Source organism: Oncorhynchus masou, chromosome 25 (assembly GCF_036934945.1).
Source record: "Oncorhynchus masou masou isolate Uvic2021 chromosome 25, UVic_Omas_1.1, whole genome shotgun sequence".
Taxonomy (NCBI): Eukaryota; Metazoa; Chordata; class Actinopteri; order Salmoniformes; family Salmonidae; genus Oncorhynchus; species Oncorhynchus masou.
Genome location: NC_088236.1, coordinates 2,567,924 through 2,595,534, shown reverse-complemented (window position 1 = coordinate 2,595,534; position 27,611 = coordinate 2,567,924). Strand labels below are relative to the sequence as shown.

The window sequence follows — 27,611 nt, the reverse complement described above, 5'->3', positions numbered from 1 at the left end:
ATGACTCACCTGTCTCAGCACTGCTTCATTATGACTCACATGTCTCAGCACTGCTTCATTATGACTCACATGTCTCAGCGCTGCTTCATTATGACTCACCTGTCTCAGCGCTGCTTCATTATGACTCACCTGTCTCAGTGCTGCTTCATTATGACTCACCTGTCTCAACACTGCTGCTTCATTATGACTCACCTGTCTCAACACTGCTGCTTCATTATGACTCACCTGTCTCAACACTGCTGCTTCATTATGACTCACCTGTCTCAACACTGCTGCTTCATTATGACTCACCTGTCTCAGCGCTGCTTCATTATGACTCACCTGTCTCAGTGCTGCTTCATTATGACTCACCTGTCTCAGCGCTGCTTCATTATGACTCACCTGTCTCAGCGCTGCTTCATTATGACTCACCTGTCTCAGCGCTGCTTCATTATGACTCACCTGTCTCAGCGCTGCTTCATTATGACTCACCTGTCTCAGCGCTGCTTCATTATGACTCACCTGTCTGTGCTGCTTCATTATGACTCACCTGTCTCAGCGCTGCTTCATTATGACTCGCCTGTCTCATCGCTGCTTCATTATGACTCGCCTGTCTCAGCGCTGCTTCATTATGACTCGCCTGTCTCAGCGCTGCTTCATTATGACTCGCCTGTCTCAGCGCTGCTTCATTATGACTCGCCTGTCTCAGCGCTGCTTCATTATGACTCGCCTGTCTCAGCGCTGCTTCATTATGACTCGCCTGTCTCAGCGCTGCTTCATTATGACTCGCCTGTCTCAGCGCTGCTTCATTATGACTCGCCTGTCTCAGCGCTGCTTCATTATGACTCGCCTGTCTCAGCGCTGCTTCATTATGACTCGCCTGTCTCAGCGCTGCTGCTTCATTATGACTCGCCTGTCTCAGCGCTGCTGCTTCATTATGACTCGCCTGTCTCCGCGCTGCTGCTTCATTATGACTCGCCTGTCTCCGCGCTGCTGCTTCATTATGACTCGCCTGTCTCAGCGCTGCTTCATTATGACTCGCCTGTCTCAGCGCTGCTTCATTATGACTCGCCTGTCTCAGCGCTGCTTCATTATGACTCGCCTGTCTCAGCGCTGCTGCTTCATTATGACTCGCCTGTCTCAGCGCTGCTGCTTCATTATGACTCGCCTGTCTCAGCGCTGCTGCTTCATTATGACTCGCCTGTCTCAGCGCTGCTGCTTCATTATGACTCGCCTGTCTCAGCGCTGCTGCTTCATTATGACTCACCTGTCTCAGCGCTGCTGCTTCATTATGACTCACCTGTCTCAGCGCTGCTGCTTCATTATGACTCACCTGTCTCAGCGCTGCTGCTTCATTATGACTCACCTGTCTCAGCGCTGCTGCTTCATTATGACTCACCTGTCTCAGCGCTGCTGCTTCATTATGACTCACCTGTCTCAGCGCTGCTGCTTCATTATGACTCACCTGTCTCAGCGCTGCTGCTTCATTATGACTCACCTGTCTCAGCGCTGCTGCTTCATTATGACTCACCTGTCTCAGCGCTGCTGCTTCATTATGACTCACCTGTCTCAGCGCTGCTGCTTCATTATGACTCACCTGTCTCAGCGCTGCTGCTTCATTATGACTCACCTGTCTCAGCGCTGCTGCTTCATTATGACTCACCTGTCTCAGCGCTGCTGCTTCATTATGACTCACCTGTCTCAGCGCTGCTGCTTCATTATGACTCACCTGTCTCAGCACTGCTGCTTCATTATGACTCACCTGTCTCAGCACTGCTGCTTCATTATGACTCACCTGTCTCAGCACTGCTGCTTCATTATGACTCACCTGTCTCAGCACTGCTGCTTCATTATGACTCACCTGTCTCAGCACTGCTGCTTCATTATGACTCACCTGTCTCAGCACTGCTGCTTCATTATGACTCACCTGTCTCAGCACTGCTGCTTCATTATGACTCACCTGTCTCAGCACTGCTGCTTCATTATGACTCACCTGTCTCAGCACTGCTGCTTCATTATGACTCACTTGTCTCAGCACTGCTGCTTCATTATGACTCACTTGTCTCAGCACTGCTGCTTCATTATGACTCACTTGTCTCAGCACTGCTGCTTCATTAGGACTCACCTGTCTCAACACTGCTGCTTTTCTCTGACTCACCTGTCTCCACTACTGCTGCTTTTCTCTGACTCACCTGTCTCCACTACTGCTTTTCTCTGACTCACCTGTCTCCACTACTGCTTTTCTCTGACTCACCTGTCTCCACTACTGATTCATTATGACTCACCTGTCTAGAATTAACTATACTCACCACCTGTTACCACAACAAACACATTGTTAATTCATCAATGTTTGTAAATAGATATGTTTCCCAATGTGTTTCAGATCCAAGGAGGAGACCCAACTGGGACTGGTTTAGGTAAGTTTAGACCCTACAATATGAGTAGTGGAGAGTAAAACCCCTTGACTACTGTGGGGGGGGGGGGTGTACTGTGGGGGAGGGGGCCGTACTGTGGGGGGGGGGGGAGCTGCTCTAGCAGGCGGAGGAGGGGCCTTTATTGCGACCCCCAGTACTACCTATTAGACTAGTGTGTGTGTGCCAGCCAAAATATGTCTGGGACACTAAAATTACACCAAGAAAAGAGAATGAGCTTTGTGATGTTTCTGAAACAACACATCTATTACTCGTAAGAGGTAACTAATGTGGTAAATTTAATAATTAAACGTTTCGTGGCCCGAGTCTTTTAACCAAAATATCATAAGAGACGACGTCAAAAATGTTCACCTGCCCCTTTAAGGGCGGGAGGTTACCGTGGTAACGTCACTGGAGTCATGTTAGTGCCTGTGAGATTGAGTCTGACTCGTAGAAGCCTTGTCTTTTCTTCCCTGGCTGTTGAAAGTCAAACGTTAGGAGAAAAACAACCTAGCTTGTGAACAAAACAATGTAAATATTCAAGAAACACAACGACAAAGTCTCACTGACCACCCGCCAACTAGGCTGGTGAAGAGTGGACATCTCACCCGCCAACTAGGCTGGTGAAGAGTGGACATCTGACCAGCCAACTAGGCTGGTGAAGAGTGGACATCTGACCAGCCAACTAGGCTGGTGAAGAGTGGACATCTCACCCGCCAACTAGGCTGGTGAAGAGTGGACATCTGACCCGCCAACTAGGCTGGTGAAGAGTGGACATCTGACCAGCCAACTAGGCTGGTGAAGAGTGGACATCTGACCAGCCAACTAGGCTGGTGAAGAGTGGACATCTGACCCGCCAACTAGGCTGGTGAAGAGTGGACATCTGACCAGCCAACTAGGCTGGTGAAGAGTGGACATCTGACCAGCCAACTAGGCTGGTGAAGAGTGGACATCTGACCCGCCAACTAGGCTGGTGAAGAGTGGACATCTGACCCGCCAACTAGGCTGGTGAAGAGTGGACATCTGACCAGCCAACTAGGCTGGTGAAGAGTGGACATCTGACCCGCCAACTAGGCTGGTGAAGAGTGGACATCTGACCAGCCAACTAGGCTGGTGAAGAGTGGACATCTGACCCGCCAACTAGGCTGGTGAAGAGTGGACATCTGACCCGCCAACTAGGCTGGTGAAGAGTGGACATCTGACCAGCCAACTAGGCTGGTGAAGAGTGGACATCTGACCCGCCAACTAGGCTGGTGAAGAGTGGACATCTGACCCGCCAACTAGGCTGGTGAAGAGTGGACATCTGACCAGCCAACTAGGCTGGTGAAGAGTGGACATCTGACCCGCCAACTAGGCTGGTGAAGAGTGGACATCTGACCCGCCAACTAGGCTGGTGAAGAGTGGACATCTGACCAGCCAACTAGGCTGGTGAAGAGTGGACATCTGACCTGCCAACTAGGCTGGTGAAGAGTGGACATCTGACCTGCCAACTAGGCTGGTGAAGAGTGGACATCTGACCAGCCAACTAGGCTGGTGAAGAGTGGACATCTGACCAGCCAACTAGGCTGGTGAAGAGTGGACATCTGACCAGCCAACTAGGCTGGTGAAGAGTGGACATCTGACCAGCCAACTAGGCTGGTGAAGAGTGGACATCTGACCAGCCAACTAGTCTGGTGAAGAGTGGACATCTGACCTGCCAACTAGGCTGGTGAAGAGTGGACATCTCACCAGCCAACTAGGCTGGTGAAGAGTGGACATCTGACCAGCCAACTAGGCTGGTGAAGAGTGGACATCTGACCAGCCAACTAGGCTGGTGAAGAGTGGACATCTGACCAGCCAACTAGGCTGGTGAAGAGTGGACATCTGACCAGCCAACTAGGCTGGTGAAGAGTGGACATCTGACCAGCCAACTAGGCTGGTGAAGAGTGGACATCTGACTAGGCTGGTGAAGAGTGGACATCTGACCAGCCAACTAGGCTGGTGAAGAGTGGACATCTGACCAGCCAACTAGGCTGGTGAAGAGTGGACATCTGACCAGCCAACTAGTCTGGTGAAGAGTGGACATCTGACCTGCCAACTAGGCTGGTGAAGAGTGGACATCTCACCAGCCAACTAGGCTGGTGAAGAGTGGACATCTGACCAGCCAACTAGGCTGGTGAAGAGTGGACATCTGACCAGCCAACTAGGCTGGTGAAGAGTGGACATCTGACCAGCCAACTAGGCTGGTGAAGAGTGGACATCTGACCAGCCAACTAGTCTGGTGAAGAGTGGACATCTGACCTGCCAACTAGGCTGGTGAAGAGTGGACATCTCACCAGCCAACTAGGCTGGTGAAGAGTGGACATCTGACCAGCCAACTAGGCTGGTGAAGAGTGGACATCTGACCAGCCAACTAGGCTGGTGAAGAGTGGACATCTGACCAGCCAACTAGGCTGGTGAAGAGTGGACATCTGACCAGCCAACTAGGCTGGTGAAGAGTGGACATCTGACCAGCCAACTAGGCTGGTGAAGAGTGGACATCTGACTAGGCTGGTGAAGAGTGGACATCTGACCAGCCAACTAGGCTGGTGAAGAGTGGACATCTGACCAGCCAACTAGGCTGGTGAAGAGTGGACATCTGACCAGCCAACTAGTCTGGTGAAGAGTGGACATCTGACCTGCCAACTAGGCTGGTGAAGAGTGGACATCTCACCAGCCAACTAGGCTGGTGAAGAGTGGACATCTCACCAGCCAACTAGGCTGGTGAAGAGTGGACATCTCACCAGCCAACTAGGCTGGTGAAGAGAGGACATCTGACCAGCCAACTAGGCTGGTGAAGAGTGGACATCTGACCAGCCAACTAGGCTGGTGAAGAGTGGACATCTGACCAGCCAACTAGGCTGGTGAAGAGTGGACATCTGACCAGCCAACTAGGCTGGTGAAGAGTGGACATCTGACCTGCCAACTAGGCTGGTGAAGAGTGGACATCTCACCAGCCAAAATCGACCGCCATTTTTCAGGTTGCGGATGTTAGCCCTGGGTGGATGTGATCATGTCTGTATGTTTGGCAGAGAGCCAGCTGTGCGGAGGGAAATGGCAGCCAGGTTATAAATTATGCACTAATGTCACCAGGTGTGTTTATGGATGAGAGGAGACAATCAGGAGTTGATTGGCCAGCTAGCTGTAAAATTATCCCAGCACGGCGCACACACAGGACAGTAGAACACGCCTCCTCCGTTCAATAGATTCTCCGTCGTCGTTGTGAAAAGACGAGATCCTAGCCAGCTTGTTTTGAAATGAATGTTTAACAAGGTCTGGTTTAGACAAGACACCGATCCTGTTGGGCTGGGCAATATGGCCAAAATATCATTTCAAGGTATACATGATTTTATGCTTTTAAATGGATGTTATTATTAGTGGTTCCTCCCTCGCCCAGAGTAATGCACTAATATTAGTGGTTTCTCCCTCGCCCAGGATAATGCACTAATATTAGTGGTTTCTCCCTCGCCCAGGGTAATGCACTAATATTAGTGGTTTCTCCTCGCCCAGGATAATGCACTAATATTAGTGGTTTCTCCTCGCCCAGAGTAATGCACTAATATTAGTGGTTTCTCCCTCGCCCAGAGTAATGCACTAATATTAGTGGTTTCTCCCTCGCCCAGGATAATGCACTAATATTAGTGGTTTCTCCCTCGCCCAGGGTAATGCACTAATATTAGTGGTTTCTCCCTCGCCCAGGATAATGCACTAATATTAGTGGTTTCTCCCTCGCCCAGAGTAATGCACTAATATTAGTGGTTTCTCCCTCGCCCAGAGTAATGCACTAATATTAGTGGTTTCTCCCTCGCCCAGGATAATGCACTAATATTAGTGGTTTCTCCCTCGCCCAGAGTAATGCACTAATATTAGTGGTTTCTCCCTCGCCCAGGATAATGCACTAATATTAGTGGTTTCTCCCTCGCCCAGAGTAATGCACTAATATTAGTGGTTTCTCCCTCGCCCAGAGTAATGCACTAATATTAGTGGTTTCTCCCTCGCCCAGAGTAATGCACTAATATTAGTGGTTTCTCCCTCGCCCGGGGTAATGCACTAATATTAGTGGTTTCTCCCTGGCCCGGGATAATGCACTAATATTAGTGGTTTCTCCCTGGCCCGGGATAATGCACTAATATTAGTGGTTTCTCCCTGGCCCGGGATAATGCACTAATATTAGTGGTTTCTCCCTGGCCCGGGATAATGCACTAATATTAGTGGTTTCTCCCTGGCCCGGGATAATGCACTAATATTAGTGGTTTCTCCCTGGCCCGGGATAATGCACTAATATTAGTGGTTTCTCCCTGGCCCGGATAATGCACTAATATTAGTGGTTTCTCCCTGGCCCGGGATAATGCACTAATATCAGTGGTTTCTCCCTGGCCCGGGATAATGCACTAATATTAGTGGTTTCTCCCTGGCCCGGGATAATGCACTAATATTAGTGGTTTCTCCCTGGCCCGGGATAATGCACTAATATTAGTGGTTTCTCCCTGGCCCGGGATAATGCACTAATATTAGTGCTTTCTCCCTCGCCCGGGGCAATGCACTAATATTAGTGGTTTCTCCCTCGCCCGGGATAATGCACTAATATTAGTGGTTTCTCCCTGGCCCGGGATAATGCACTAATATTAGTGGTTTCTCCCTGGCCCGGGATAATGCACTAATATTAGTGCTTTCTCCCTCGCCCGGGGCAATGCACTAATATTAGTGGTTTCTCCCTCGCCCGGGGCAATGCACTAATATTAGTGGTTTCTCCCTCGCCCGGGGCAATGCACTAATATTAGTGGTTTCTCCCTCGCCCGGGGCAATGCACTAATATTAGTGGTTTCTCCCTCGCCCGGGGTAATGCACTAATATTAGTGGTTTCTCCCTCGCCCGGGGTAATGCACTAATATTAGTGGTTTCTCCCTCGCCCGGGGTAATGCACTAATATTAGTGGTTTCTCCTCGCCCGGGGCAATGCACTAATATTAGTGGTTTCTCCCTCGCCCGGGGTAATGCACTAATATTAGTGGTTTCTCCCTCGCCCGGGGTAATGCACTAATATTAGTGGTTTCTCCCTCGCCCGGGGTAATGCACTAATATTAGTGGTTTCTCCCTCGCCCAGGGTAATGCACTAATATTAGTGGTTTCTCCTCGCCCAGGGTAATGCACTAATATTAGTGGTTTCTCCTCGCCCAGAGTAATGCACTAATATTAGTGGTTTCTCCCTCGCCCAGAGTAATGCACTAATATTAGTGGTTTCTCCCTCGCCCAGAGTAATGCACTAATATTAGTGGTTTCTCCCTCGCCCAGGGTAATGCACTAATATTAGTGGTTTCTCCTCGCCCAGGGTAATGCACTAATATTAGTGGTTTCTCCCTCGCCCAGGGTAATGCACTAATATTAGTGGTTTCTCCCTCGCCCAGGGTAATGCACTAATATTAGTGGTTTCTCCCTCGCCCAGAGTAATGCACTAATATTAGTGGTTTCTCCCGCCCAGGGTAATGCACTAATATTAGTGGTTTCTCCCTCGCCCAGGGTAATGCACTAATATTAGTGGTTTCTCCCTCGCCCAGGGTAATGCACTAATATTAGTGGTTTCTCCCTCGCCCAGAGTAATGCACTAATATTAGTGGTTTCTCCCTCGCCCAGAGTAATGCACTAATATTAGTGGTTTCTCCCTCGCCCAGAGTAATGCACTAATATTAGTGGTTTCTCCCTCGCCCAGGGTAATGCACTAATATTAGTGGTTTCTCCCTCGCCCAGGGTAATGCACTAATATTAGTGGTTTCTCCCTCGCCCAGGGTAATGCACTAATATTAGTGGTTTCTCCCTCGCCCAGGGTAATGCATTAATATTAGTGGTTTCTCCTCGCCCAGAGTAATGCACTAATATTAGTGGTTTCTCCCCTCGCCCAGAGTAATGCACTAATATTAGTGGTTTCTCCTCGCCCAGAGTAATGCACTAATATTAGTGGTTTCTCCCTCGCCCAGGGTAATGCACTAATATTAGTGGTTTCTCCCTCGCCCAGGGTAATGCACTAATATTAGTGGTTTCTCCCTCGCCCAGGGTAATGCACTAATATTAGTGGTTTCTCCCTCGCCCAGGGTAATGCACTAATATTAGTGGTTTCTCCCTCGCCCGGGGTAATGCACTAATATTAGTGGTTTCTCCCTCGCCCGGGGTAATGCACTAATATTAGTGGTTTCTCCCTGGCCCGGGGTAATGCACTAATATTAGTGGTTTCTCCCTGGCCCGGGGTAATGCACTAATATTAGTGCTTTCTCCCTCGCCCGGGGCAATGCACTAATATTAGTGGTTTCTCCCTCGCCCGGGATAATGCACTAATATTAGTGGTTTCTCCCTGGCCCGGGATAATGCACTAATATTAGTGGTTTCTCCCTGGCCCGGGATAATGCACTAATATTAGTGCTTTCTCCTCGCCCGGGGCAATGCACTAATATTAGTGGTTTCTCCCTCGCCCGGGGCAATGCACTAATATTAGTGGTTTCTCCCTCCCAATGCACTAATATTAGTGGTTTCTCCGGGGTAATGCACTAATATTAGTGGTTTCTCCCTCGCCCGGGGTAATGCACTAATATTAGTGGTTTCTCCCTCGCCCGGGGTAATGCACTAATATTAGTGGTTTCTCCTCGCCGGGGTAATGCACTAATATTAGTGGTTTCTCCCTCGCCCGGGGTAATGCACTAATATTAGTGGTTTCTCCCTCGCCCGGGGTAATGCACTAATATTAGTGGTTTCTCCCTCGCCCGGGGTAATGCACTAATATTAGTGGTTTCTCCTCGCCCGGGGTAATGCACTAATATTAGTGGTTTCTCCCTCGCCCAGGGTAATGCACTAATATTAGTGGTTTCTCCTCGCCCAGGGTAATGCACTAATATTAGTGGTTTCTCCCCGCCCAGAGTAATGCACTAATATTAGTGGTTTCTCCCTCGCCCAGAGTAATGCACTAATATTAGTGGTTTCTCCCTCGCCCAGAGTAATGCACTAATATTAGTGGTTTCTCCCTCGCCCAGGGTAATGCACTAATATTAGTGGTTTCTCCTCGCCCAGGGTAATGCACTAATATTAGTGGTTTCTCCCTCGCCAGGGTAATGCACGCCCAGGGTAATGCACTAATATTAGTGGTTTCTCCTCGCCCAGGGTAATGCACTAATATTAGTGGTTTCTCCCTCGCCCAGAGTAATGCACTAATATTAGTGGTTTCTCCCTCGCCCAGGGTAATGCACTAATATTAGTGGTTTCTCCCTCGCCCAGGGTAATGCACTAATATTAGTGGTTTCTCCCGCCCAGGGTAATGCACTAATATTAGTGGTTTCTCCCTCGCCCAGAGTAATGCACTAATATTAGTGGTTTCTCCTCGCCCAGAGTAATGCACTAATATTAGTGGTTTCTCCCTCGCCCAGAGTAATGCACTAATATTAGTGGTTTCTCCCTCGCCCAGGGTAATGCACTAATATTAGTGGTTTCTCCCTCGCCCAGGGTAATGCACTAATATTAGTGGTTTCTCCCTCGCCCAGGGTAATGCACTAATATTAGTGGTTTCTCCCTCGCCCAGGGTAATGCATTAATATTAGTGGTTTCTCCCTCGCCCAGAGTAATGCACTAATATTAGTGGTTTCTCCCTCGCCCAGAGTAATGCACTAATATTAGTGGTTTCTCCCTCGCCCAGAGTAATGCACTAATATTAGTGGTTTCTCCCTCGCCCAGGGTAATGCACTAATATTAGTGGTTTCTCCTCGCCCAGGGTAATGCACTAATATTAGTGGTTTCTCCCTCGCCCAGGGTAATGCACTAATATTAGTGGTTTCTCCCTCGCCCGGGGTAATGCACTAATATTAGTGGTTTCTCCCTCGCCCGGGGTAATGCACTAATATTAGTGGTTTCTCCCTCGCCCGGGGTAATGCACTAATATTAGTGGTTTCTCCCTGGCCCGGGGTAATGCACTAATATTAGTGGTTTCTCCCTGGCCCGGGGTAATGCACTAATATTAGTGGTTTCTCCTGGCCCGGGTAATGCACTAATATTAGTGGTTTCTCCCTGGCCCGGGGTAATGCACTAATATTAGTGGTTTCTCCCTGGCCCGGGGTAATGCACTAATATTAGTGGTTTCTCCCTGGCCCGGGGTAATGCACTAATATTAGTGGTTTCTCCCTGGCCCGGGGTAATGCACTAATATTAGTGGTTTCTCCCTGGCCCAGGGTAATGCACTAATATTAGTGGTTTCTCCCTGGCCCGGGGTAATGCACTAATATTAGTGGTTTCTCCCTGGCCCGGGGTAATGCACTAATATTAGTGGTTTCTCCCTGGCCCGGGGTAATGCACTAATATTAGTGGTTTCTCCCTCGCCCGGGGTAATGCACTAATATTAGTGGTTTCTCCCTCGCCCGGGGTAATGCACTAATATTAGTGGTTTCTCCCTCGCCCGGGGTAATGCACTAATATTAGTGGTTTCTCCCTCGCCCGGGGTAATGCACTAATATTAGTGGTTTCTCCCTCGCCCGGGGCAATGCACTAATATTAGTGGTTTCTCCCTCGCCCGGGGCAATGCACTAATACTAGTGGTTTCTCCCTCGCCCGGGGCAATGCACTAATATTAGTGGTTTCTCCCTCGCCCAGAGTAATGCACTAATATTAGTGGTTTCTCCCTCGCCCAGAGTAATGCACTAATATTAGTGGTTTCTCCCTCGCCCAGAGTAATGCACTAATATTAGTGGTTCTCCCTCGCCCAGAGTAATGCACTAATATTAGTGGTTTCTCCCTCGCCCAGAGTAATGCACTAATATTAGTGGTTTCTCCCTCGCCCAGAGTAATGCACTAATATTAGTGGTTCTCCCTCGCCCAGAGTAATGCACTAATATTAGTGGTTTCTCCCTCGCCCAGAGTAATGCACTAATATTAGTGGTTTCTCCCTCGCCCAGAGTAATGCACTAATATTAGTGGTTTCTCCCTCGCCCAGGGTAATGCACTAATATTAGTGGTTTCTCCCTCGCCCAGGATAATACTCTCCCTGTCTGCCCCCCCGCTCGCTCTCTCTCTGTCTCCCCCCCCCCCCCGCTCGCTCTCTCTCTGTCTCCCCCCCCCTTCTCTCTCGCTCTCTCTCTGTCTCCCCCCTCGCTCGCTCTCTCTCTGTCTCCCCCCTCGCTCGCTCTCTCTCTGTCTCCCCCCCTCGCTCGCTCTCTCTCTGTCTCCCCCCTCGCTCGCTCTCTCTCTGTCTCCCCTCGCTCGCTCTCTCTCTGTCTCCCCCCTCGCTCGCTCTCTCTCTCTGTCTCCCCCCTCGCTCGCTCTCTCTCTGTCCCCCCCCCCTCGCTCGCTCTCTCTCTGTCTCCCCCCTCGCTCGCGCTCTCTCTCTGTCTCCCCCCTCGCTCGCTCTCTCTCTGTCTCCCCCTTCGCTCGCTCGCTCTCTCTCTGTCCCCCCTCGCTCGCTCTCTCTCTGTCTCCCCCCCCTCGCTCGCTCTCTCTCTCTGTCTCCCCCCTCGCTCGCTCTCTCTCTCTGTCTCCCCCCCTCGCTCGCTCTCTCTCTGTCTCCCCCTCGCTCGCTCTCTCTCTGTCTCCCCCCTCGCTCGCGCTCTCTCTCTGTCTCCCCCCTCGCTCGCGCTCTCTCTCTCTGTCTCCCCCTTCGCTCTCGCTCGCTCTCTCTCTGTCTCCCCCCTCGCTCGCTCTCTCTGTCTCCCCCCTCGCTCGCTCTCTCTGTCCCCCCTCGCTCGCTCTCTCTGTCTCCCCCTCGCTCGCTCTCTCTGTCTCCCCCCTCGCTCGCTCTCTCTGTCTCCCCCCTCGCTCGCTCTCTCTCTGTCTCCCCCCCCTCGCTCGCTCTCTCTCTGTCTCCCCCCCTCGCTCGCTCTCTCTCTGTCTCCCCCCTCGCTCGCTCTCTCTCTGTCTCCCCCCCCTCGCTCGCTCTCTCTCTGTCTCCCCCCTCGCTCGCTCTCTCTCTGTCTCCCCCCTCGCTCGCTCTCTCTCTGTCTCCCCCTCGCTCGCTCTCTCTCTGTCCCCCCTCGCTCGCTCTCTCTCTGCCCCGCCCCCTCGCTCGCTCTCTCTCTGCCCCGCCCCCCTCGCTGGCTCTCTCTCTCTCTGTCTGCCCCGCCCCCTCGCTGGCTCTCTCTCTCTGTCTGCCCCCCCTCGCTCTCTGCCCTTCTTCAGGAGGAGAGTCATTCTGGGGTAAGCCCTTCAAAGATGAGTTTCGTCCCAACCTGTCCCACACCGGACGAGGGGTTCTCAGCATGGCCAACTCAGGACCCAACACCAACAAGTCCCAGTTGTGAGTTGTCATTGTCTTATGTCCCAGTTATCCCTCTTTCCTCCTAAAGTGTGCACTTGTTCACTTCCCTTAACTGATTTGAAGGGAAATGGCTGGTATCAGAAATGTGGTGGAAACCTCCACTAGCGAACGAGTGTACACTTCAGCATAAAGTGATACTGTCTTTTGCTCCTGTTACTCTCTCCCCCCCCCTTTCCTCCCGTTGGTGTCCCCCCCCCTTTCCTCCCGTTGGTGTCCCCCCCTTTCCTCCCGTTGGTGTCCCCCCACTTCCTCCCGTTGGTGTCCCCTCCCCCCTTTCCTCCCGTTGGTGTCCCCTCCCCCCTTTCCTCCCGTTGGTGTCCCCTCCCCCTTTCCTCCCGTTGGTGTCTCCTCCCCCTTTCCTCCCGTTGGTGTCCCCTCCCCCTTTCCTCCCGTTGGTGTCCTCTCCCCCTTTCCTCCCGTTGGTGTCTCCTCCCGTTGGTGTCCCCTCCCCCCTTTCCTCCCGTTGGTGTCCCCTCCCCCCTTTCCTCCCGTTGGTGTCCCCTCCCCCCTTTCCTCCCGTTGGTCTCCCCTGTCTCTCTCTGAGATGTCACGACAGAGACATTGACCTGATGACATTGGAGAGGCCATGCTGCTGAGATGTCACGACAGAGACATTGACCTGATGACATTGGAGAGGCCATGCTGCTGAGATGTCACGACAGAGACATTGACCATACTTGAATGTGTTGTTGTTTCCTTTCCCAGCTTCATCACCTTCCGGTCGTGTCCCTACCTGGACAGGAAACATACCGTGTTTGGAAGGTAAGAGACACACAGATGTCATTTAAAATATCTCTGACCCCGGACCAGAGAGCCCTGTTCTGACCCCGGACCAGAGAGCCCTGTTCTGACCCCGGACCAGAGAGCCCGGTTCTGACCCCGGACCAGAGAGCCCGGTTCTGACCCCGGACCAGAGAGCCCGGTTCTGACCCCGGACCAGAGAGCCCGGTTCTGACCCCGGACCAGAGAGCCCGGTTCTGACCCCGGACCAGAGAGCCCTGTTCTGACCCCGGACCAGAGAGCCCGGTTCTGACCCCGGACCAGAGAGCCCTGTTCTGACCCCGGACCAGAGAGCCCGGTTCTGACCCCGGACCAGAGAGCCCGGTTCTGACCCCGGACCAGAGAGCCCGGTTCTGACCCCGGACCAGAGAGCCCGGTTCTGACCCCGGACCAGAGAGCCCGGTTCTGACCCCGGACCAGAGAGTCCGGTTTGGTTGTAATGGGCATTAATATGGAGTTGGTCCCTCCTTTGCTGCTATTACAGCCTTCTCTCTTCTGGGAAGGCTTTCCACTAGATGTTGGTACATTGCTGCTATAACAGCCTCCACTCTTCTGGGAAGGCTTTCCACTAGATGTAGGAACATTGCTGCTATAACAGCCTCCACTCTTCTGGGAAGGCTTTCCACTAGATGTAGGAACATTGCTGCTATAACAGCCTCCACTCTTCTGGGAAGGCTTTCCACTAGATGTAGGAACATTGCTGCTATAACAGCCTCCACTCTTCTGGGAAGGCTTTCCACTAGATGTTGGAACATTGCTGCTATAACAGCCTCCACTCATCTGGGAAGGCTTTCCACTAGATGTTGGAACATTGCTGCTATAACAGCCTCCACTCTTCTGGGAAGGCTTTCCAATAGATGTTGGAACATTGCTGCTATAACAGCCTCCACTCTTCTGGGAAGGCTTTCCACTAGATGTTGGAACATTGCTGCTATAACAGCCTCCACTCGTCTGGGAAGGCTTTCCACTAGATGTTGGAACATTGCTGCTCTAACAGCCTCCACTCTTCTGGGAAGGCTTTCCACTAGATGTTGGAACATTGCTGCTATAACAGCCTCCACTCTTCTGGGAAGGCTTTCCACTAGATGTTGGAACATTGCTGCTATAACAGCCTCCACTCTTCTGGGAAGGCTTTCCACTAGATGTAGGAACATTGCTGCTATAACAGCCTCCACTCTTCTGGGAAGGCTTTCCACTAGATGTAGGAACATTGCTGCTCTAACAGCCTCCACTCTTCTGGGAAGGCTTTCCACTAGATGTTGGAACATTGCTGCTATAACAGCCTCCACTCTTCTGGGAAGGCTTTCCACTAGATTTTGGAACATTGCTGCTATAACAGCCTCCACTCATCTGGGAAGGCTTTCCACTAGATGTTGGAACATTGCTGCTATAACAGCCTTCACTCTTCTGGGAAGGCTTTCCACTAGATGTAGGAACATTGCTGCTATAACAGCCTCCACTCTTCTGGGAAGGCTTTCCACTAGATGTAGGAACATTGCTGCTCTAACAGCCTCCACTCTTCTGGGAAGGCTTTCCACTAGATGTTGGAACATTGCTGCTATAACAGCCTCCACTCTTCTGGGAAGGCTTTCCACTAGATGTTGGAACATTGCTGCTATAACAGCCTCCACTCATCTGGGAAGGCTTTCCACTAGATGTTGGAACATTGCTGCTATAACAGCCTCCACTCTTCTGGGAAGGATCTCCACTAGATGTTGGAACAAGAGCATTAGTGAGGCCGGGCACTGCTGTTGCGCAATTAGGCCTGGCTCGCAGTCGGCGTTCCAGTTCATCCCAAAGGTGTTCGATGGGGTTGAGGTCAGGGCTCTGCAGGCCAGTCAAGTTCTTCCACACCGATCTCGACAAACCATTTCTGTATGGACCTCGCTTTGTGCACGGGGGCATTGTCATGCTGAAACAGGAAAGGGCCTTCCCCAAACTGTTGCCACAAAATTGGAAGCACAGAATCATCTAGAATGTTATTGTATGCTGTAGCGTTAAGATTTCCCTTCACTGGAACTTAGAGGCCCCAGAACATTACTCCTCCTCCACCAAACGGTGTAGTTGCCATAGCAACATAACATACCAGGCGGTGATGCAGCCAGCCAAGATGCTCTCAATGGTGCAGCTGTTTAACTTGTTGAGGATATCTGAGGACCCATGTCAAATATCTGGTGGTGGGGGCATTGCTGTGCCCTCTTTGTGTGTTAGGATCATGATAGAGCCTTTTGTATTTATTAAAGATGCCTATAAGCTGCAACAACTCTTCCTGGGGTCCAGCAACATTAAGACCGTTATATACAGTTCAAGTATTACACTGAACAAATATATATACGCAGTCCCATGTTTTTCATGAGCTGAAATAAAACCATCACTCATGTTCCATACGCAAAAAAAGCTTATTTCTCTCAACTTTTGTGCACAATTTATTTTACATCCCTGTCAGTGAGCGTTTCTCCTTTTCCAAGATAATCCACCTGACAGGTGTGGCATATGAAGAAGCTGCTTAAACGGCATGATCATTACACAGGTGCACCTTGTGGTGGGGACAATTTAAAAGGCCACTCTCTAAAATGTGCAGTTTTGTCACACAACACAGATGTCTCAAGTTTTTAGGCAGCGTGCAATTGTCATGCTGACTGCAGGAATGTCCACTAGAGATGTTGCCAGAGAATTTAATGTTAATTTCACAAGCCGCCTCAACATTGTTTTAGAGAATTTTGCAGTACGTCCAACCGGCCTCACAACCGCAGACCACGTGTATGGCGTCATGTGGCTGAGCGGTTTGCTGATGTTAATGTTGTGAACAGAGTGCCCCGTGGTGGTGGTGGGGTTATCTTATGGGCAGTCATAAGCTACGGACAACCAACACACATGCTTTTTATCGATGGCAATTTGAATGCACAGAGATACCGTGATGAGAACCTGAGGCCATTCAGCCACTGTCATCACCTCATGTTTCAGCATGATAATGCACGGCCCCATGTCACAAGGATCTGGACACAATTCCTGGAAGCTGAAAATGTCCCAGTTCTTCCATTTCATGGCCTGCCCTTACCATACGTCACCCATTGAGCATGTTTGGGATGCTCTGGATCAACGTGTTCGACAGCGTGTTCCAGTTAGGGCCAATATCCAGCAACTTCTCACAGCCAATGAAGTGGAGTGGGACAACATTCCACAGGCCACAATCAACAGCCTGATCAACTCTATGTGAAGGAGATGTGTCGCATTGCATGATGCAAATGGTGGTCACACCATATACTGACTGGTTTTCTGATCCACGCCCCTACTTTTATTTAAGGTATCTGTGACCAACAGAGTCATGTCTGTTTTCGCGGTCATGTCAAATCCATATGAATTTAAGTGGACTGATTTCCTTATATGAACTGTAACTCAGTAAACTGTTTGAAATGGTTGCTTTTATATTTTAGTTCAGTATGACATTTCAAAACACTTTTGGCAACACAGTGTTCCCCCTCAGGCCACTACTCCCACGTGCAGGGTATTCTGAATGTTTTCAGACCCCTTGACTGTTTCCACATTTTGTTACGTTACAGCCTTATTCTACAATGGATTCAATATTTTTTTTTACTCATCAATCGACACACAATACCCCATAATGACAAAGTGAAAACAGGTTGGGAGAACCTTCCAGAAGAACAACCATCTCTGCAGCACTCCACTAATCAGGCCTTTTATGGTAGAGTGGGCAGATGGAAGCCACTCCTCAGTAAAAGGCACAAGGGCCTGGAATTTGGAATTTGCCAAAATACACCCGAAGGACTCTGACTATGAGAAACAAGATTCTCTGGTCTGATGAAACCAAGATTGAACTCTTTGGCATACATGCCAAGTGTCACGTCTGGAGGAAACCTGGCACCATCCCTACAGTGAAGCATGGTGGGGGCAGCATCATGTCTGGAGGAAACCTGGCACCATCCCTATGGTGAAGCATGGTGGTGGCAGCATCATGCTGTGGGGATGTTTATCAGTGGCAGGGACTGGGAGACTAGTCAGGATCAAGGCAAAGATGAATGGATCAAAGTACAGAGATCCTTGATTGCGTTCAGGACCACAGACTGGGGTGAAGGTTCACCTTCCATCAGGACAAATAAATAACAATTTAAATCAATTTTAGAAAAAGGTTGTAGCCTCAAAAAGTGGAAAAAGTCAAGGGGTCTGAATACTTTCCAAAGGCACTGTATGTATGTGTCACTGTGTGTAGAGTGAAGGTAATCTAGTTTTTCCCCTTCTGGTTGCACACGTGACCATATTGGTAGAAATGAGGTGAAACTGATTTAAGTTTCCCTGCATTAAAGTCCCCGGCCACTAGGAGCGCCACCTCTGAATGAGCGTTTTCTTGTTTGCTTATGGGGCCTTTTATACAGCTCAGATGGTATATAGATGAACTCTCTTGGTAAATGGTATGGTCTACAGCTGATCATGAGGTATTCTAACGGAGGAGAGAAGAACCTCAAGACTTCCTTAATATTAGAGATCACACACACCAGCTGCTGCTAACAGAGACACACCCCTCCCCCTTAAGCTCACCCAACGTTGTGGTTCTGTCCGGCCGACACGTAGAAGGGAAGCTTTGTGTAGTTTTGAAGATATGTTGTCTTGTTTCTTCCCAGGGTGGTGGGAGGCTTCGAGGCTCTGACAGCCATGGAGAACATAGAGGCTGATCCTAAAACCGATAAACCCAAGGTACACACACACACACACCAGGGTTTCCGTTAGGAAAATGTGGCGTGGTATATTTAACCAGCAGCGTTTTAAATTGACTGGACATTTTGAGAAATGTCCAGGACCCATTTGCATTGGGTGGATATGAAATAACATTAGAATATAGTAATTCATACAGTCTTAACAGAACACGTCGAGGAAGCAGTGATGTGGGGGGCCCTTCTTACCCACTTTTGAGGATGTTAAGTTTACTTTTCATCAGCCAACAAGACGAGTAACAAACAGCAAAAATCACTAGCCAATGTCAATCTACTGTCTGCCAGAATAGAAAAGTGAACCCATTCTATTGGTCAGCTTGTTGAGGAAGAAATGGCCTATTCCAAAACAGACTCTGGGACAGTTGTAAGACGATAGATCCCTAATTCATACAACCAGCAGGCCTAGGCTAATTTAAAAAATGTAAAAATTAAATGTTAAGTGTCTAATGAAACGGATCAGAACGTTTAGCTTAAAATGTTGCTGAACAATTTATTCACATATGCGCAGCAATGCGCAGTAGGCGATGCGTAAATGTGAGATCCATCGTGTAATTAACGGGAGAACACTGTCAAAAGCATGTATACTGTACACATGCAAGTTTAACGCATTCCACTAAATTATGCAAATTCACAGACTGATAAGGATAAGCACGATAAGTCAAATGTATTTCCATCAATGGATATGCTAAAAAGCATTATTTTTCTTCTTCTCTCAGACAATGGGCCAGCGACAATTTTATTTATCGTCTTTTCTATCTTTTTTAACTTTTTTATCGGCTAAAAGCCAGCTATTACCGGCTAACGGAAACTGACACACACACTGTATGGAGCAGAGAAGTACAATCAATATCCCTCGTTTTATCTCCTTCCTCCTGTCTGCTGTTGTGATCCCCTGTTCACACCTGTTACCTGTTACTCACTTAAGTAGAAACAGACTCCCAGAATTCAGTTGTAACTTATCGAGAATTGACTGAAGACACCAGCGACCACTAACGCAGCGAGGGCTTAAACCATACTCTCTCTTCTCTATCTCCAGTCTGAGGTCAAGCTGCTGAGTGCCACTGTGTTCGTGGACCCTTATCAAGAGGCAGATGCCCAGGTTGGTTTGTGTGTTTATGATCCAGTAAGATGTTGTCTGTCAGCTGCCTGACGCGTTTCAACTGTTGTCTGTCAGCTGCCTGACGCGTTTCAACTGTTGTCTGTCAGCTGCCTGACGCGTTTCAACTGTTGTCAATTAGCTGCCTGACGCGTTTCAACTGTTGTCTGTCAGCTGCCTGACGCGTTTCAACTGTTGTCTGTCAGCTGCCTGACGCGTTTCAACTGTTGTCTGTCAGCTGCCTGACGCGTTTCAACTGTTGTCTGTCAGCTGCCTGATGCCTTTCAACTGTTGCCTGTCAGCTGCCTGACGCGTTTCAACTGTTGTCAATTAGCTGCCTGACGCGTTTCAACTGTTGTCTGTCAGCTGCCTGACGCGTTTCAACTGTTGTCTGTCAGCTGCCTGACGCGTTTCAACTGTTGTCAATTAGCTGCCTGACGCGTTTCAACTGTTGTCAATTAGCTGCCTGACGCGTTTCAACTGTTGTCTGTCAGCTGCCTGACGCGTTTCAACTGTTGTCTGTCAGCTGCCTGACGCGTTTCAACTGTTGTCTGTCAGCTGCCTGACGCGTTTCAACTGTTGTCTGTCAGCTGCCTGACGCGTTTCAACTGTTGTCTGTCAGCTGCCTGACGCCTTTCAACTGTTGTCTGTCAGCTGCCTGATGCCTTTCAACTGTTGTCAATTAGCTGCCTGACGCGTTTCAACTGTTGTCTGTCAGCTGCCTGATGCCTTTCAACTGTTGCCTGTCAGCTGCCTGACGCGTTTCAACTGTTGCCTGTCAGCTGCCTGACGCGTTTCAACTGTTGCCTGTCAGCTGCCTGACGCGTTTCAACTGTTGCCTGTCAGCTGCCTGACGCGTTTCAACTGTTGCCTGTCAGCTGCCTGACGCGTTTCAACTAAACATACAATCAGGAGACCTGAGTTTCTGATGAGCACTGAGATTGGAAAATAAACTACAGTCTTATGTTTGTGTGTGTAGATTGCAGCGGAGCGTCAGAAGGAGTTTGAGAAGCAGGAGGAGGATCGAGCTCAGACCAGTTTGTCTCAGAGGAAGACTAAAGCAGATCAGGCTCCCAAGACCTTCAAGGCTGGCATAGGGAAATACATCAACCCTGTGACCACTACCAGCACGTAAGGCCACACGCGCCCACACCACACACCACACACCACACACCACACACCACACACCACACACACCACACCACACACCACACACCACACACCACACACACCACACACACCACACCACACACACCACACCACACACACCACACCACACACACCACACCACACACCACACACACCACACCACACCACACCACACACACCACACCACACACCCGCACACACATCATTAACCCCATCCTGTGTGTGTGTGTAGGAAGCGTCCAGCAGTGGAGGACAGCGGACCGTCCACCAGTGGAGCCAAGAAGGCCAAAGGAAAGACTGGCTTTGGAGACTTCAGCTCCTGGTAACTCCGTGGACACGCAGCCCCGTGGACACGCAGCCCCGTGGACACGCAGCCCCGTGGACACGCAGCCCCGTGGACACGCAGCCCCGTGGACACGCAGCCCCGTGGACACCTTCTGTGTCCCACCACTACTTTAGACCAGAGCCCTATGGCACCCTATTCCCTATATAGTGCACTACTTTAGACCAGAGCCTATGGCACCCTGTTCCCTATATAGTGCACTACTTTAGATCAGAGCCTATGGCACCCTGTTCCCTATATAGTGCACTACTTTAGACCAGAGCCTATGGCACCCTGTTCCCTATATAGTGGACTACTTTAGACCAGAGCCTATGGCACCCTGTTCCCTATATAGTGCACTACTTTAGACCAGAGCCTATGGCACCCTGTTCCCTATATAGTGCACTACTTTAGACCAGAGCCTATGGCACCCTGTTCCCTATATAGTGGACTACTTTAGACCAGAGCCTATGGCACCCTGTTCCAGAAATAGTGGACTACTTTTGACTAGGGTCCATAGGACACTATGTAGTTATGGTCAAATATATAGGAAATGAAGTAACCAGGCTTTGGTCAAAAGTAGTGGTAAATGTAGGGAATAGGCTTCCATTCTGGATGTACCCCCTGATACCCTATTACCCCCTGATACCCTATTACCCCCTGATACCCTATTACCCCCTGCTACTACCAGTCAGCCCCTGATACCCTATTACCCCCTGCTACTACCAGTCACCCCCTGATACCCTATTACCCCCTGCTACGACCAGTCACCCCCTGATACCCTATTACCCCCTGCTACGACCAGTCACCCCCTGCTACTACCAGTCACCCCCTGATACCCTATTACCCCCTGCTACGACCAGTCACCCCCTGATACCCTATTACCCCCTGCTACGACCAGTCACCCCCTGATACCCTATTACCCCCTGCTACGACCAGTCACCCCCTGATACCCTATTACCCCCTGCTACGACCAGTCACCCCCTGATACCCTATTACCCCCTGCTACGACCAGTCACCCCCTGATACCCTATTACCCCCTGCTACGACCAGTCACCCCCTGGTATATTACCCCCTGCTACTACCAGTCAGCCCCTGATACCCTATTACCCCCTCCTACGACCAGTCACCCCCTGATACCCTATTACCCCCTGATACCCTATTACCCCCTGCTACTACCAGTCACCCCCTGATACCCTATTACCCCCTGCTACTACCAGTCAGCCCCTGATACCCTATTACCCCCTGCTACGACCAGTCACCCCCTGATACCCTATTAACCCCTGCTACTACCAGTCACCCCCTGATACCCTGATATATTACCCCCTGCTACGACCAGTCAGCCCCTGATACCCTATTACCCCCTGCTACTACCAGTCACCCCCTAACCCTATTACCCCCTGATACCCTATTACCCCCTGCTACTACCAGTCACCCCCTGATACCCTGATATATTACCCCACTGCTACTACCAGTTACCCCCTGATTCCCTATTACCCCCTGCTACTACCAGTCACCCCCTGATTCCCTATTACCCCCTGCTACTACCAGTCACCCCCTGGTATATTACCCCCTGCTACTACCAGTCACCCCCTGATTCCCTATTACCCCCTGCTACTACCAGTCACCCCCTGCCATTCGCCTCTCATGGACATTTTATTTTCATTTTCTGAGTCATGTGAATTATATAGAATGTTGTCTTTCACTTAGTATGACATCATCAAATAATGTTGGCTTTCTAATTATGCATTTATTTTAGTTTTTATTTGTGTTTTAATAAATTCAAGTTTTTCCAGTATTTTTATTAATGCTTCACAATTTGCACAAATTCATATCTTTCATCGGTTTCTTGTGAGGCCGAGCCCTGCTGTTTTTCAAATGGCACCCTATCTATCCCCTATATAGTGCACTACTTTAGACAGGGCCCCTTTTTAGGTATGAAAAATAAACCTATAGATTTTATTCTTTACTACAATAGCCCAGAGAAACACATTGAATAACCCATTCATACATGGAGAAAAAGACACCAAACTAATCATAAGATCCAAGGTTTATATCTCGGAGACATAACAAAGCTCATTTAACCCCTTATTTTTGTTGCCTCAAAACTACCTCCATCCGTCCAATTTGTTGTTATGGGTTACCGTCAGACGAGTCCTGTGACACACATCGTGAGTCTCTCCTTTCCATGGTGAGTTTGTAGCTCAACGCTACAGACAGACGTTGGCACATCAGCGTTACGGACTTCAGACGAGTCCCGTGACAGTCGTCGAGCACACCTTTCACCACGGATACGGCAGGCCGACAGGCGGTTGGGGAGGATAGAGATGCAGCCCGTGTATAAAACTCCTCCAGCTTAAACTGACCATTTTCTTTTTTATGGAGGATTTTGTATTAAATCAAATTGTATTTGTCACATGCGCCGAATACAACAAACCTTTACAGGGAAATGTTTACTTAAACAACAATACAGTTAAGAAAAATACGTGTTAAATAAAAAAATGCAACAAATAATTAAACAGCAGCAGTGAAATAACAGTAGCGAGGCTATATACAGGGTATTACGGTACAGAGTCAATGTGGAGGCTATATACAGGGTATTACGCTACAGAGTCAATGTGGAGGCTATATACAGGGTATTATGGTACAGAGTCAATGTGGAGGCTATATACAGGGGGTACCAGTACAGAGTCAATGTGGAGACTATATACAGGGTATTACGGTACAGAGTCAATGTGGAGGCTATATACAGGGTGTTACGGTACAGAGTCAATGTGGAGGCTATATACAGGGTGTTACGGTACAGAGTCAATGTAAAATATTTTTTATTTTATTTCACCTTTATTTAACCAGGTAGGCTAGTTGTGAACAAGTTCTCATTTGCAACTGCGACCTGGCCAAGATAAAGCATAGCAGTGTGAACAGACAACACAGAGTTACACATGGAGTAAACAATAAACAAGTCAATAACACAGTAAAAATGGTCTATATACATTGTGTGCAAAAGGCATGAGGAGGTAGGCAAATAATTACAATTTTGCAGATTAACACTGGAGTGATAAATGATCAGATGGTCATGTACAGGTAGAGATATTGATGTGCAAAAGAGCAGAAAAGTAAATAAATAAAAACAGTATGGAGATGAGGTAGGTATAATTGGGTGGGCTATTTACCGATTAGACTATGTACAGCTGCAGCGATCGGTTAGCTGCTCAGATAGCAGATGTTTGAAGTTGGTGAGGGAGATAAAAGTCTCCAACTTCAGCGATTTCTGCAATTCGTTCCAGTCACAGGCAGCAGAAAACTGGAACGAAAGGCGGCCAAATGAGGTGTTGGCTTGAGGGTTGATCAGTGAGATACACCTGCTGGAGCGCGTGCTACGGGTGGGTGTTGCCATCGTGACCAGGGAACTGAGATAAGGCGGCGCTTTATCTAGCATGGACTTGTAGATGACCTGGAACCAGTGGGTCTGGCGACGAATATGGAGCGATGGCCATCCGACTAGAGCATACAAGTCGCAGTGGTGGGTGGTATAAGGTGCTTTAGTGACAAAACGGATGGCACTGTGATAAACTGCATCCAGTTTGCTGAGTAGAGTGTTGGAAGCTATTTTGTAGATGACGTCGCCGAAGTCGAGGATCGGTAGGATAGTCAGTTTTACTAGGGTAAGTTTGGCGGCATGAGTGAAGGAGGCTTTGTTGCGGAATAGAAAGCCGAATCTGGATTTGACTTTCGATTGGAGATGTTTGATATGAGTCTGGAAGGAGAGTTTACAGTCAAGCCAGACACCTAGGTACTTATAGATGTCCACATATTCAAGGTTGGAACCATCCAGGGTGGTGATACTAGTCAGGCGTGCAGGTGCAGGCAGCGAACGGTTGAAAAGCATACATTTGGTTTTACTAGCGTTTAAGAGCAGTTGGAGGCCACGGAAGGAGTGTTGTATGGCATTGAAGCTTGTTTGGAGGTTAGATAGCACAGTGTCCAAGGACGGGCCGGAAGTATATAGAATGGTGTCGTCTGCGTAGAGGTGGATCAGGGAATCGCCTGCAGCAAGAGCAACATCATTGATATATACAGAGAAAAGAGTCGGCCCGAGAATTGAACCCTGTGGCACCCCCATAGAGACTGCCAGAGGACCGGACAGCATGCCCTCCGATTTGACACACTGCACTCTGTCTGCAAAGTAGTTGGTGAACCAAGCAAGGCAGTCATCAGAGAAGCCAAGGCTACTGAGTCTGCCGATAAGAATATGGTGATTGACAGAGTCGAAAGCCTTGGCAAGGTCAATGAAGACGGCTGCACAGTACTGTCTTTTATCGATGGCCATTATGATATCGTTTAGTACCTTGAGCGTGGCTGAGGTGCACCCGTGACCGGCTCGGAAACCCGATTGCACAGCGGAGAAGGTACGGTGTGATTCGAGATGGTCAGTGACCTGTTTGTTGACTTGGTTTTCGAAGACCTTAGATAGGCAGGGCAGGATGGATATAGGTCTGTAACAGTTTGGGTCCAGGGTGTCTCCCCCATTGAAGAGGGGGATGACTGCGGCAGCTTTCCAATCCTTGGGGATCTCAGACGATATGAAAGAGAGGTTGAACAGGCTGGTAATAGGGGTTGCGACAATGGCGGCGGATAGTTTCAGAAATAGAGGGTCCAGATTGTCAAGCCCAGCTGATTTGTACGGGTCAAGGTTTTGCAGCTCTTTCAGAACATCTGCTATCTGGATTTGGGTAAAGGAGAACCTGGAGAGGCTTGGGCGAGTAGCTGCGGGGGGGGCGGATCTGTTGGCCGAGGTTGGAGTAGCCAGGCGGAAGGCATGGCCAGCCGTTGAGAAATGCTTGTTGAAGTTTTCGATAATCATGGATTTATCGGTGGTGACCGTGTTACCTAGCCTCAGTGCAGTGGGCAGCTGGGAGGAGGTGCTCTTGTTCTCCATGGACTTCACAGTGTCCCAGAACCTTTTGGAGTTGGAGCTACAGGATGCAAAATTCTGCCTGAAGAAACTGGCCTTAGCTTTCCTGACTGACTGAGTGTATTGGTTCCTGACTTCCCTGAACAGTTGCTTATCACGGGGACTATTCGATGCTATTGCAGTCCGCCACAGGATGTTTTTGTGCTGGTCTAGGGCAGTCTGGTCTAGAGTGAACCATCTGTTCTTAGTTCTGCATTTTTTGAACAGAGCATGTTTATCTAAAATGGTGAGGAAGTTACTTTTAAAGAATAACCAGGCATCCTCAACTGACGGGATGAGGTCAATGTCCTTCCAGGATACCCGGGCCAGGTCGATTAGAAAGGCCTGCTCACAGAAGTGTTTTAGGGAGCGTTTGACAGTGATGAGGGGTGGTTGTTTGACTGTGGCTCCGTAGCGGATACAGGCAATGAGGCAGTGATCGCTGAGATCCTGGTTGAAGACAGTGGAGGTGTATTTGGAGGGCCAGTTGGTCAGGATGACGTCTATGAGGGTGCCCTTGTTTACAGAGTCAGGGTTGTATCTGGTGGGTTCCTTGATGATTTGTGTGAGATTGATGGCATCTAGCTTAGATTGTAGGACTGCCGGGGTGTTAAGCATATCCCAGTTTAGGTCACCTAACAGAACAAACTCTGAAGCTAGATGGGGGGCGATCAATTCACAAATGGTGTCCAGGGCACAGCTGGGAGCTGAGGGGGGTCAGTAGCAGGCGGCAACAGTGAGAGACTTATTTCTGGAGAGAGTAATTTTTAAGATTAGTAGTTCGAACTGTTTGGGTATGGACCTGGAAAGTATGACATTACTTTGCAGGCTCTCTCTGCAGTAGACTGCAACTCCCCCCCCTTTGGCAGTTCTATCTTGACGAAAAATGCTATAGTTGGGTATGGAGATCTCAGAATTTTTGGTGGCCTTCCTGAGCCAGGATTCAGACACGGCAAGGACATCAGGGTTAGCAGAGTGTGCTAAAGCAGTGAGTAAAACAAACTTAGGGAGGAGGCTTCTGATGTTGACATGCATGAAACCAAGGCTTTTTCGATCACAGAAGTCAACAAATGAGGGTGCCTGGGGACATGCAGGGCCTGGGTTTACCTCCACATCACCCGCGGAACAGAGGAGGAGTAGTATGAGGGTGCGGCTAAAGGCTATCAAAACTGGTCGCCTAGAGCGGTGGGGACAGAGAATAAAAGGGGCAGATTTCTGGGCATGGTAGAATATATTCAGGGCATAATGCGCAGACAGGGGAATGGTGGGGTGCGGGTACAGCGGAGGTAAGCCCAGGCACTGGGTGATGATGAGAGAGGTTGCATCTCTGGACATGCTGGTTGTAATGAGTGAGGTCACCACATGTGTGGGAGGTGGGACAAAGGGGGTGCCAGGGGTATGAAGAGTGGAACTAGGGGCTCCATTGTAAACTAAAACAATGATAACTAACCTGAACAACAGTATACAAGGCATATTGACATTTGAGAGAGACATATAGGGAAGCATACAGTAATCACAGGTGTTGAATTGGGAGAGCTAGCTAAAACAGTAGGTGAGACAACAACAGCTAATCAGCTAGCACAACAACAGCAGGTAAAATGGCGTTGACTAGGCAGGGAGGGTCGGATTAACTAAACACAGAGCCTGAGTGCGGCTGGGGCCGACAGATAAAACATAAACAAGCAGAATGGAGTACCGTGATTAATGGACAGTCCAGCATGCATCAGCTATGTAGCCAGGTGATCAGTGTCCAGGGGGCAGCGGTGGATGGGGCAGGGAAGCAGAAGGTGCAGAGGGTAAAGCCGCTAGCAGTGGCTAACCATGGCTAAATAGCTTGTAGCTAGTTAGCTTCTGGAGGTTCTTGAATGTGTTCTAAGAATTAAAAATAACAGCAGAATCC

The 27,611-nt window shown here is 49.4% G+C and overlaps 1 protein-coding gene across 1 annotated transcript in view; it reads left to right on the top strand.

Moving 5' to 3' along the window:
- ppil2 (peptidylprolyl isomerase (cyclophilin)-like 2) overlaps window positions 1–22,555 on the top strand; it is a 46,776-nt gene extending 24,221 nt beyond the window's left edge. Inside the window, exons 14-20 of the mRNA XM_064936545.1 lie at window positions 2,363–2,396; window positions 12,545–12,662; window positions 13,389–13,445; window positions 18,101–18,173; window positions 19,227–19,289; window positions 20,266–20,417; window positions 20,668–22,555. Of these exons, the coding sequence (XP_064792617.1) occupies window positions 2,363–2,396; window positions 12,545–12,662; window positions 13,389–13,445; window positions 18,101–18,173; window positions 19,227–19,289; window positions 20,266–20,417; window positions 20,668–20,761 (591 nt within the window). The 3' untranslated portion in view covers window positions 20,762–22,555. The remainder of the gene's footprint in view (window positions 1–2,362; window positions 2,397–12,544; window positions 12,663–13,388; window positions 13,446–18,100; window positions 18,174–19,226; window positions 19,290–20,265; window positions 20,418–20,667) is intronic.
- Window positions 22,556–27,611: the final 5,056 nt, after the last annotated feature.